Below are 13,623 nucleotides of genomic sequence, written 5' to 3' on the forward strand. Positions count from 1 at the left end.
AGTTCTGGATTTTACTATGAGTTTGTGTGTTTTTCTGTGATTTCAGGTATTTTCTAGCTGAAATTGAGGGAGCTGAGCAAAAATCTGAGTTAGGCTAAAAAAGGACTGCTGATGCTGTTGGATCCTGACCTCCCTGCACTCGAAATGGATTTTTTGGAGCTACGGGAGTCCAATTGGCGCGCTCTCAATTGGGTTGGAAAGTAGACATCCAGGGCTTTCCAGCAATTTATAATAGTCCATACTTTTCGCGAAGATAGACGACATAAACTGGCGTTCAACGCCAGCTCCATGTTGCAGTCTGGCGTTCAGCGCCAGAAACAGGTTACAAGTTGGAGTTCAACGCCCAAAACACGTTACAAGCTGGCGTTCAACTCCAGAAACAGCCCAGGCACGTGAAAAGCTTAAGTCTCAGCCCCAGCACACACCAAGTGGGCCCCAGAAGTAGATTTCTGCACTAATTATCTTAGTTTACGCATTTTCTGTAAACCTAAGTTACTAGTTTAGTATTTAAACAACTTTTAGAGACTTATTTTGTATCTCATGATATTTTCAGATCTGAATTTTATACTCTTTGACGGCATGAGTCTCTAAACTCCATTGTTGGAGGTGAGGAGCTCTGCAGCGTCTCGATGAATTAATGCAATTTTTTCTGTTTTCCATTCAAACACGCTTGTTCCTATCTAAGATGTTCATTTGCGCTTCACTATGAAGAAGGTGATGATCCGTGACACTCATCACCTTCCTCAATCAATGAACGTGTGCGGTGTGCCTGACAACCACCTCCGTTCTACATCAAATTGAATGAGTATCTCTTGGATTTCTTAATCAGAATCTTCGTGGTATAAGCTAGAATTGATGGCGGCATTCATGAGATTCTGGAAAGTCTAAACCTTGTCTGTGGTATTCCGAGTAGGATTCAAGGATTGAATGGCTGTGACGAGCTTCAAACTCGCGATTGTTGGGCGTGATGACAAACGCAAAAGAATCAATGGATTCTATTCCGACATGATCGAGAACCAACAGATGATTAGCCGTGCTGTGACAGAGCATTTGGACCATTTTCACTGAGAGGATGGGAAGTAGCCATTGACAACGGTGACGCCATACATACAGCTTGCCATAGGAGGAACCATGTGTGAGGGAAGAGGAATACAAGAGAAAAGCTGAAATTCAGAGGACAAAGCATCTCCAAAACTCCAACATATTCTCAATTACTGCACAATAAGTATTTATTTTATGCCCTTTGACTTTTTGCAATTAAAACAAAAGAACCCTATTGGTATCCTGACTAAGAATAATAAGATAACCATAGCTTGCTTCAAACCAACAATCTCTGTGGGATTCGACCCTTACTCATGTAAGGTATTACTTGGACGACCCAGTGCACTTGCTGGTTAATTGTGCGGATTGCAAAAGTGTGATTGCAATTTTGTGCACCAATAGCCATTGACAACGATGATACCCAACATCCAGCTTACCATGGAAAGGAGTATGAATGATTGAATGAAGACAGTAGGAAACCAGAGATTCAGAAGGAATAACGCATCTCCATACGCTTATCTGAAATTCCCACCAATGAATTACATAAGTATTTCTATCTTTATTTTATGTTTATTTATATTTTAATTATCAAAACTCCATAACCATTTGAATCCGCCTGACTGAGATTTACAAGATGACCATAGCTTGCTTCAAGCCGACAATCTCCGTGGGATCGACCCTTACTCACGTAAGGTTTATTACTTGGACGTCCCAGAGCACTTGCTGGTCAGCTGCACGAAGTTGTAAAAAGTGTGAATCATGATTTCATGTACCAATTCTTCATCCTAATGAATTGGGAGTGTAACTTGACCGTCATCCCTATTTCACATGGGTTCTTGCGAGTCCTTGACAAGATAGTACTAAACCACAAGCTTGATTGTACATCTCTTAGACGGCTAATCCACGACTTTGTTGGGTACTTGGAGACATCAGTGCAGCCGAGGTACGGGGTGATTAGGGCCTTTGTGGTATAGGCTAGAATCCAAGGAGCAGCGTTCTCTGATCCGGAAGATCCGACCTTGTCTGTGGTGCTTTGAGTAGGATCATCAATGGAATGGACTGCTAGAGCTTCACCCTCGTTCAGATTGGATGACCACTGACACAGCATTTAATCTGAAGTAGAGGAGATTAATGACCGCTGACCTGGCATTAATCATTTATAGCCTACCATGGAATGAATCATTAGAAGTTGGAGTAGATGGTGAGAAAAGTTGATCCAGAAGGAAGAAGCATCTCCAAAGTCTCAACCATTCTCTCATCACTGATTTCACATCTATCTAGTAACGTTTTATTTATTTATCTATTTTATGGATTTTTCACAACAACTATCATCTTTTTGAATCGTCTTACTAAGATCTACAAGGTAGCCATTACTTGCTCAAACCAACAATCCTCGTGGGATCGACCCTCACTCACCTGAGGTATTACTTGGACGACTCGGTGCACTTGCTAGTCTATCTATGCGAATATTGCAGAGTCAATTTTGTGCACCAACGGCGACGGCTTCAACCCTCCGTGACGACGACGGTGGCCAGGCTCCCTTCCAGCAGCACTGACATGCACGAACGGCGGCATCAGTTTCTCCTTCTTGGTGTCGCATCGTCGTTTATCTCCAATTTTGCTTTTGTTTCTGGTTTTGTTAATCAAATTGTTAATCACATGTTTCTTATTCTGATTTTGTTAATCCACCAATTTTGATTCTGAATATGATTTTTTTAATCACATTATTTCCAATTTTGATTCTTTGTTCTTCTACTTTTGTTACTCCCACATCTGATTTTTCTTATTTTGATGCTTTTGATTTTGCTTTTATTTTTAATTCTGCATCTGATTCTTTATTCTTTTAATTTTGATGCTTGTGTTACTTTAGTTTCTACTTCTATTTCTATTTTCAGTTTTGCTTCAACTTTTGTTTCTAATTATGCTTATGCTTCTACTTCATTGTTGTTGCTGAAAAAGAAGAAGAAGAAGAAAAAAAGCAAGAGATGACTTCATTGTTTTTGCTTTTGATTAATTGTTCTTGAGCTTCTGATTTAGATTCAGACTCAGATTCATTGTTCTTGTGCTTCATTATTTTTTTCTTTTGATTTTTTGGTGCTGATTTTATTGTTGTTGTTGCTGGTGATTTTATTTCCAGTTTTGCTTCAAATTTTGTTTCTAATTATGCTTATGCTTCTACTTCATTGTTGTTGTTAAAAAAGAAGAAGAAAAAAAACAAGAGATGACTTCATTGTTTTTGCTTTTGATTAATTGTTCTTGAGCTTCTGATTCGGATTCGAACTCAGATTCATTGTTCTTATGCTTCATTATTTTTTCTTTTGATTCATTGATGCTGATTTTATTGTTGTTGTTGCTGTTGAGGGAGAAAAACAAAAAAGAATACTAAAAATTGTGTATTTTGGTGAAAAAGGAGAAAGGTATTTTGGTTCGAAGAATGGTTTAAAAAATAAGTTAAATCTTAGGGATGATTTTATAAGAAAAAAAGATTGAGGACGAAAAAAATTTTTAACCCCTACCTTTCGGACCAAAATCGTACTTAACCCTATTAAAAAAAGTATAATCTTATCAAGAGCAAGAGTTGATGATAATCAAGAAGAGACAACGGCTGTTATCAGTAATGGAAATTATTATGACAAATACGATTAATGATGGAGATTTAGGGGTATGTCTAAAATGAGCACAATAATTATGTGCTTAATGGATGTGCTATATTTATATAGACTATTAGATTTTATTAGATAAAAATCAAAGGCAAATATAAAAGAAGAGCATTGATGGAATCTAATAAATACAGAATATCCTAGTACATAATCTTTTATTCTTAAATAATTAAATATAAAATATATAAATACAAAATATATGAGTATTTTTTATTCATTAAGATTAATTATCCTGCAAAATTTTTTATAACATTAAAAAATTATATTAAAATAATATTTAAACTGTAAAATAAAAATGTAAAATAATCAAAATTTTATTTTAGATTACTTGATAAATAATTAGATTATTATATTCAAAATTTATTAACTAACGACTTTTGTTAAAGATATTATTATATAATATAATTTTTCAACAAAATATTTTAAAAATATGATTTATTTAAAATATTATATATAATACATGAAAATATTAATTTTTTATTTTTTTCAATTAAAAGAAACAGAATAAATAGTATAATTCTAAATACATTCCTATCATATTATATATTAACTTATATTAGTAAGACCTAAACTAATCAAACTTACATAATTAAAAATATAAAATATATAAATACAAAAAATATAAATATTTTTTATTCATTAAAATTAATTATTATACAAATTTTTTTTGTAATATTAAAAATTATATTAAAATAATATTTTAAACTGTAATATAAAAATATGAAGTAATTAATTTATTTTATATTACTTGATAAATAATTAGATTGTTATATTCAATACTTATTAACTAATTATTTTTGTTGAAAATATTATTATATAATATAATTTTTTATCAACTATTTGTCAAAATATAGTTTATTTACAATATTATATATAATAAATGAAAATATTATTTTTTAATTTATTATAAAAAAAATTAAATAAATAATATGTATCAACTACGTATATATATATCATATGTGTGTATGTAATAATGACTGATATATGATTGATATATATTCTTTTATTCTTTAAACTTTCTAATATATATGCCACCTCATGACTTTCACTTCTAGTCTTTCTTATTCATATGTATTTTGTGGTAATATTAAATAGATAATAATTTATTTTTTAAAATTTAAAATTTATAGTTTGATATATATAATATTTATAATTATATATTTATAATAAGATAATTTTTTTATTATATCTAATTTTTTTATTTTTTTAGTTAAATTTTTTATTCTCCAACTCGACTGTACAAATTGGTGTACAAATATCTTTCACAAAATATTGTCATCATATATAATTTATTAAAAAGATATTTGTTAAATCCAAGAGTAAAATATATAATTTTTTAGTTTTAATATAACAAGCACACACGCGCACACGCATACGCACAAATACGCGTGCGCACACACAGAGAGAGAAGATTATCACATATTTTATTGTATAAAAGTAGTAGTTTTTTTTCTAAAAAATATAACATAAATAAATATAAAAAATATAAGTATTTTTTATTCATTGAGATTAATTATTATACAAAATTTTTTTTATAATATTAAAAAATTATATTGAAATGATATTTTAAACTATAATATAAAAATATAAAATTATTAAAGTTTAATTTATTTTATATTACTTGACAAATAATTTGATTATTATATTTAAAATTTATTAACTAATTATTTTGTTAAATATATTATTATATAATATAATTTTTATCAAAATATTTGTAAAAATAAAATATGAACTTATATAACATTATCATCATGTGCAATATACTTGTCCAAAAAAATTCCGATGTAATACATCTTTTAACATAACAATTAATTATAAATAAAAATCGAAATAATTCATTTGCTTGTGACCGCACACATAAAATAATCCAAAGTATAATTGAAATTTTATGACAAGTCAATTTTCTTTTTTTTTTCTTTCTTTTCCAAAGTATAATTCATTGGTTAATTCTTTCTTTTCAGTAAATATCATCATACCGAAATTTCATATTTCTTTTTTGTTATTAACTTATGATTTATGATTAATTTTCTTATAAATTATATATTTAGTTTAAAGATTATTTAAATAATGTATATTAAAATGGGATCATTTTAAAACAATATATATATTTCCCTAAACATGATTTAAAAGAAAAAGATTCATTATTTTTATTTCTGTATTTTAAAAAGTATAAAATATTTCAAATCAAAATAAATTTCAATACAAGACATATTTTTATGTTGCATTAAATATTCAATGTTCAAGATATAGTTTAAGAGAAATAATAATCAAAGCAAAGAAATGAACAACAAAATTAAATAATCCCGAGATATTATTATGAATATAAATTAAATACTAGTTATCATATTTGTTTTAATTTATCATTTCTCATTGATTATCTTCTCTCGTCATATGCAACATGTGAATCCTCATATAGACTTAGATGAAGAAGGGATAAATTAAAGAAAAACCCACGCGGATCGGAGGATGGTTGGAATCATAGGATTAAAAATAATTTGTAGTGTAGTATGTATAAATAAATAATATTGGAGAGACTATATTAGCACGGTCTTATTATAATAAGTCTAGTTTAAGGGCTCTTAGATTATAATAATCCTTTATAATTTGACAGCTTATGTTAAAAAATCCATAATTGAATCTGAATCACGTGTATTTTACATAGAAGCATTTATGATAGGGGTGATGACACCATATATGTTACCGCATGGACGTGACGTATTGTGTTAATGGTTGTTAGAGGCCATGCATACGAAACTACGTACCTAATTAAGAAGCTAAGGTGTACTTACTCCAATCGCCACACTATAAATACCGAGCTGCTGCGGTAGGCTTGGCATCAACCCAAACTCACATCTCATTTCATTTCCAAAAGCCACAAAGCCATAGCCATGGGTGTCTCATTTAACTTGCACAAATTTGCCCCCACGAACTCCAAAGAGATCAAATTCCAAGGAGATGCAACCATTACCGATCACAATGTCATTCGACTCACCAACTTGGACAGCGATGGCAACCCACTAGGAAACAGAGTTGGCCGAGTTTTATTCTCCGACCCTGTGCACCTGTACGACCACAGTGGTTTCCGAGCAGGCTTTGAAACCACCTTCGTCTTTCGCATCTCAAAACCCTACAGTAGTGAATTTGCTCCCGGACCTGGTGACGGTCTTGCCTTCTTCCTTGCTAATGCTGACACTGAAATTCCACCTGAATCTTCTGGAAAGTTTCTCGGTCTCTTTAACGATGCATCTGACAAGGTTGTTGCTGTTGAATTTGATACCTTTTTCAATGTCGAGATTGGAGATCCCAGTGGTCCCCACATCGGAATTGATATCAACTCTATCAGGTCATCGGCTACTGGTTACTGGAACTGGCATGATGGAGCCGTAACCACTGCAAAGATAACATATAACTCTGCCCTTAAGAGGATAACCGTCAGTGTTTCTACATATCTCGATAACCAACCTAACACTCTTTCTTACGACGTCGACTTGAGCACTAAACTTCCTCAAAAGGTTGCGGTAGGGCTATCTGCTTCTACTGGGCAATACTCACAAAATACCGAGATCTTATCTTGGACTTTTAAGTCTAACTGAAGAGGAACAACGATGAATATTGAATAAGGCGACCCTCTTCCTATCTTATCGCCAGATTGTGTTGTGTTTTTTATTTTAATTTGAGTAAATAAGGACAAGCCTACTAGTCTTTAGTTTGTTTCAGTAAGTGATATGTCACTACGGATAAGGCAATAAGGGTAGTCCATTATTGTTATTGGTCTCTTTAATGTGCATTTCGTCCATCTTTCTTTGTTTGGGTTTAGTTTGTTGTCTTCAACGATATATGCTTGCTTTTCTTTGTGTTTGCGTTTCTGTTTTTCTTTCCTTTTTTTCCTTCTTTTAAAAAGTAATATAAAATATCATTTTGAATAGATTATATTTTTAGTTAATTACACTGACAAATGATAAAGTGCCAAAAGTTAATGAGTTAGAGCGACAAAATATTTAAGATATCAAACTGTATATACGATGAAGTTTGATAGTTATTTTTATATAGTGTTTAGATCTCCGATTACTACAAGAAAATAAAACATTTGCAACAAAAATTTTATAATAAATTTAAAATTGTTATAAAAATTTTTTTTTTGTAACAAAAGTTAGTGATTGTTACATAAAAATAATGTTTTGTAACAATAATCTAATTTGTTACAAAACTTATTGTTATTTTGTAACGATTTAATTTTTTTGGTACAAATTATAATGGCTTTTGTAATGAACTGGTGTTTTGTTGCGAAATTTTATAATATTTTATAACTAAAGATGAAGTTGTTGCAAAATTTCAAAATATTTTGTAACAAAATATCCATTTTTTTAAATTCTAATTATTTTGTAACAAAAAATTAATTTGTCACAAAATTAAATATTATTTGTAACAAGTTATTTGTTTATTACAAAATACAAGAAATTTTGTAACTAAAAAAATTATTTTAAAATATTAAAATCTTTAAAATAATTTTATTTTGTTTTAAAAATTTAATTTTTTAAAATATTATTTATATTAATTAATTATTTTTTATAAAAAATTAAAGATTAAATGATTAATTTTTAAAAATGGTATATATTATTTTATAACTTTTTTATAAAACTAATATATAATTTTTACTAATAATCAAGTCTTAAATTGATAAAACTAATATATAATTTTTACTCATTGCAGAAGGTAAAACCGCTCGCTGGGTCACCCTCCTTCTCTTTTTTAAGATAAATTTATAACAAATTTTATTTTTTATTTCATTATCACTCTAAAATTTAATATATTTTTACATTTAAATAAATTTTTGAAAAACTTCCTTAAGAACAAAATATAGAGTTCTAGTTCTTTCCTTCTCTCTACTAAAATTCTATACCAACCATAACCCAACACTCATTATTAAGCATGTAAAATTTTTTGTTGTTAAAAAATAGATAATAATTATTTGTGATTTATTAGAATTATTCAATATTTTATTTTCAAAAATTATTTATCAAAAAATAATTAAATCAAAGTGATTAGATTTTAAATTTAAAATTAATAAAACTTATATACTTTTCATAAATATTTAATATTCTATATGCTAATTTAATTAAAATTATCAAATCTCAATTTATCCAAAAATATCTAATTTTATATTTTTTCAAAACTAAACTCTAATTCTCAAATTGAAAATCCTAACCCTAATTTTACCCTAACCCTACCCACACTCACTCACTCACTGTCACTCACCCTAACCCTAAATCCTCCCAAGCCCACGCCCCTTTTTTCCAAATGAACACACAAGACAAAAACACACACACGGCAAGAGAAAGGGAAGAACGGAGAAGGAAAGAAAGGAAAAGAAAGGGGGAAGCTGAAATCAGATAGCAAGAGAAGGAAAGGGGGAAGAGGGAGGATGGCGCCGGCGGAAATCACTGCCGCCGCGTCGTTGTGTCGACGTCAGGAAGGGGGAGACGTTGAGTGAGAGGAAGAGCTGTGTGAGGAAGGAGTGCTGCTGTGCTTCCATCGCCGCCATTAGTTCGCATTCTGCTGTCGTCAAGGGAAGCCACTGCCGTTATCGTCTTCATTGCGAGCGTGTCATTCTCCGCTTCCACAGCCGTCGCATCTCCCATCATAGATGACGCTGAGGATGCACAGGAGAGACAAACGCGTGAAGGGAGGAAGACCGAGGAAGAAGGAGGAGGCGCTATTCGCGCTGCTGCGCCCAGTCACCATTCGTGGAGTCACTGTCGTCGGAACTGTTAGGGGTTGCGTCACTGAGCCCCTGTCGCCGGAAAACAGCATTGCCTCGCTGGGATCCACTACTGGTAAGGGCGTTCTCCTCTCTGATTTTGATTTTCATTAATTTCTGGGAATATTGTTGTCATTGATTTCTGTTACAATCGTGTCGTTGTGTCTCTGGTCTTCGAAAATTCACTACCGAAGCTTCAGGTAGCCACCATCACTGGAGGTAACTGCCAGAGCTGCCGCCTGATCAGTTGAGAGATCGCTGCTGCTTCGTTTCATGTGGTGGGACAATTTGGTTCTGTCTCTGTTTATGTTAATACTCTATTAACAATTATGTTCTAATTTGGTTTTGTTTCTGTTTCTGTTTTTGGTAATATTTAAGATATCAAATTGTATATACCATGAAGCTTGATAGTTATTTTTATATAGTTTTTACATCTCCAATTTAGATTACAATCTCGCTAGGTAACTAACACGGAGTCTAGTCAACTCCTGCCAACTCTTATTGGGCTGGACCCAAAAACCCACTGCAACAAAAAACGTCTCACTAGAATAACTCAGAAACAAAAACAAAACAACCCCCTACACCCACGGTGCCTTTCAATTCACACAAATCCCTCACAATCACACTCACGCCTTCTGCTTCGACCGCACTGCAATGGAAACAACATCATAACATCAACCACAGCAAGGTACAGTGCCTTCAAACGCCGTCCACCATCGCAGCTTCCTCCTGGTGTACCACCGCCAATGCCGAACGCCACAGCCCCACTCCATTTTGCAATAGTATCGTCGCCTGACCACTACAACCCCTTTTACACTCTGTGATTCAGAGCACCAAAGACAACTTCTACAGCCCCTCTCCCTCAGCTCTCTCGTTCACAAAGTTTTTTTTTTCAGTTGAGAAAGAAATAGGGTTGTCCAATGATTACACATCTATATCCTTTCATCCATGTAGATTTGGATAATATCTACATTCAATTTATCGATCATTATATTTTCTACAGCCTTTCTGATCATATCAAGATCCATCCACCCATATATTATAGCATGATGGTAAATATAATAAAAATTAAAAATCATGAATAACAGTACAAGAAACATCCAATTAAAAAAAATTCAATAAATAAAAAAAACATCCGATGACTTCCAAAAGATCTACTCATACCAAAAAATAATTCGATTAATAAAAAAACATCCAATTAATCAAAAATAAATAACAAATAAATCAATAAAAAATCCAATAAATGAGAAAAGAAGCATAAAAAACCTGATAAAACCCCCAAATCATAAAAGAAACATCTACTAATGCTAAACAGAAAAATCTACTTATTCATATAGACCCAGTAACAAGAAGAAATTATTTTAAATTATATAGACGAAAAACATCCACAATCATATACTAGGAATCATGCATGTACAATAAAAATAAATATCCTTTTAAAGAAAAAAGAAACATCCATCAATAATGAAGAATATCCGAAATCCTAAATTTAGAAATATCTATTTACAATACAAAGAAACATCCATCTAAAGAGCTATGGAACACATGTTTAAAGAAGAAACATCCATCAATAATTACATTGTTTGGGGTCCCTATGAAATAGGAGATGAAGGAGTATTCTGACATCTTTCACGATGAAGGAGTATTCTATTTCTAGCCTAACATCTACAAGTGATTTTGGTCATGCTTCGATAAAGGAGACACGGCGCAGTGACCCGACTAGGTAGCTCCGTTCTGGCCTAATGTCCATTCTTGCCAATGTTGTTTCTCGCCTAACAAATGCTTGAGGTTTTCAGTGAGATCTAGCCGGAGAAAAGGCGGCACAGTGGCACTACGGGATATTCGATGATAGTTTTGGAAAGTGCCGCAAATGGCAACGATGATGATGTCGTGGATATGACGGTCGGGGAGAAGGAGAGTGGGGGTGTTGCAGTCATTTTTCTTAATATGTATTGTGAATTGGGGTAAAAGATGAAATTAGGTTTAGGTTTCACTTATTCTAGTGAGATGTTTTTTGTTGTAGTGGGTTTTAGGGTCTAGCCTAATAAGAGTTGGCAGGAGTTGGCTGGACCCCTTATTGGTTACCCAGCAGAATTGAATAAGAATCCACCTGACATCATTGTGCTTCGTTCAGTGTTGTAGACAACCTTCTAAAGTCATGTCCAAAATTTTTAAAGATTCTAATCTCACTTGTTAGCTTAGAATTCAAATATGGACCACCATAATCATATTTTTCAATGACATCTAATAAGCCAGATGTCATTTGCTTGTGCTTTCAAATTCTTAAGAATTGAATAAAAAAGCTGGGTTTAACCAATAACCAACAACATGAAGATCTTTTGTGAAGCTGTGAATCACGACGTGTATCTATAATTTTTAAATTGGGATCCAGAAACTTTTTTTTTAAATCTTTTCACCATCTCTTCTTTAGTCTTATAAATAGCTTGATAAAGAAAACTCATTGCAACTCTATTTTCACTATCAATAATACGCAATACACAAATAAGTGGATTGGTGCACGAAATTGTGATCTTCAATGGCGCTACTTGGTACGCACAATTGTAATATCACTCTTTTTCACAACTTCGCACAACTAACCAGTAAGTGCACTGGGTCGTCCAAGTAATAAACCTTACGTGAGTAAGGGTCAATCCCATGGAGATTGTCGGCTTGAAGCAAGCTATGGTCACCTTGTAAATCTCAATCAGGCGGATTCAAATGGTTATGGCGTTTTGATAATTAAAATATAAATAAAACGTAAAATAAAGATAGAGATACTTATGTAAATCATTGGTGGAAATTTTATATAAGTGTATGAAGATGCTTTATCCCTCTTGAATCTCTGCTTTCCTATTGCTTTCATCCAATCCTTCATACTCCTTTCTATGGCAAGCTGTATGTAGGGCGTCACCATTGTCAATGGCTACTTCCCATCCTCTCAGTGAAAAAGGTCCTTTACGGTTTCCCGCATGGCTAATCAGCTGTTGGTTCTCGATCATGTAGGAATAGGATTTACTATCCTTTTGCGTTTGTCACCACGCCCTACAGTCGCGAGTTTGAAGCTCGTTACAGTCATCCCATCCCAGATCCTACTCGGAATACCACAGACAATGTTTAGACTTTCCGGATCTTAAGAATGCTACCAATGTATTCTAGCTTATACCACAAAGACTTTGATCTCACGGAATGGAAGGCTCGGTTGTCAAGCGAGGCAACCATGCATCGTGAACCAAGAATCCAAGAGATATACACTCTAGCTTTCGCAGGTAGAACAGAAGTGTTTGTCAGGCACAGGTTCATAAGTGAGAATAGTGATGAGTGTCACGGATCATCACATTCATCAGGTTGAAGTGCGAATGAATATCTTAGAATAAGAATAAGCATGAATTGAATAGAAACCAATAGTAATTGCATTAATACTCGAGAAACAGCAGAGCTCCACACCCTTAATCTATGGTGTGTAGAAACTCCACCGTTGAAAATACATAAGTGATAAAGGTCTAGGCATGGCTGTGAGGCCAGCCCCCAATGTCTAAGATTGCATAAACTGATCAAAGATGGATACCAAGATCAAAATACAATAGTAAAAAGTCCTATTTACACTAGACTAGTTACTAGGGGTACAAAAATGAGTAAATGATGCAGAAATCCACTTCTGGGCCCACTTGGTGTGTGCTTGGGCTGAGCATTGAAGCTTTCACGTGTAGAGGTCTTCCTTGGAGTTGAACGCCAGTTTGTAACTTGTTTCTGGCGTTTAACTCTGCTTTGCATCTTGTTTCTGGCGTTTAACCCGAGGATAGGGCAGAAAGCTGGCGTTAAACGTCAGTTTGCGTCATCTAACATCGGGCAAAGTATGAACTATTATATATTGCTTGAAAGCCCTGGATGTCTATATTCCAACGCAGTTGAGAACATGCCATTCGGACTTGTGTAGCTCCAAAAATTCCATTTCGAGTGCAGGGAGGTCAGAATCCAACAGCATCAGCAGTCCTTCTTCAGCCTCTGAATCAGATTTTTGCTCAGGTCCCTCAATTTCAGCCAGAAAATACCTGAAATCATAGAAAAACACACAACTCATAGTAAAGTCCAGATATGTGAATTTTTCTTAAAAACTAATAAAAATATACTAAAAAGTAACTAAATCCTATTAAAAACTATGTAAAA

At 33.0% G+C, this 13,623-nt stretch overlaps 1 protein-coding gene across 1 annotated transcript; it reads left to right on the plus strand.

Moving 5' to 3' along the window:
* The first annotated feature begins 6,545 nt into the window (after positions 1–6,545).
* Positions 6,546–7,550, plus strand: LOC130951035 (mannose-specific lectin alpha chain-like). Its single transcript, XM_057879648.1, has one exon. It carries the CDS (start codon positions 6,590–6,592, stop codon positions 7,292–7,294), a length of 705 nt encoding a protein of 234 aa, XP_057735631.1. The 5' UTR covers positions 6,546–6,589; the 3' UTR covers positions 7,295–7,550.
* The last annotated feature ends 6,073 nt before the right edge of the window (positions 7,551–13,623 follow it).

The sequence above is a fragment of the Arachis stenosperma genome, chromosome 9, assembly GCF_014773155.1.
Source record: "Arachis stenosperma cultivar V10309 chromosome 9, arast.V10309.gnm1.PFL2, whole genome shotgun sequence".
Lineage (NCBI taxonomy): Eukaryota > Viridiplantae > Streptophyta > Magnoliopsida > Fabales > Fabaceae > Arachis > Arachis stenosperma.

Coding starts and splice junctions, on each gene's coding strand:
- LOC130951035 (XM_057879648.1), top strand. CDS start 6,590: ATGGGTGTCTCATTTAACTTGCACAAATTTGCCCCCACGAACTCCAAA.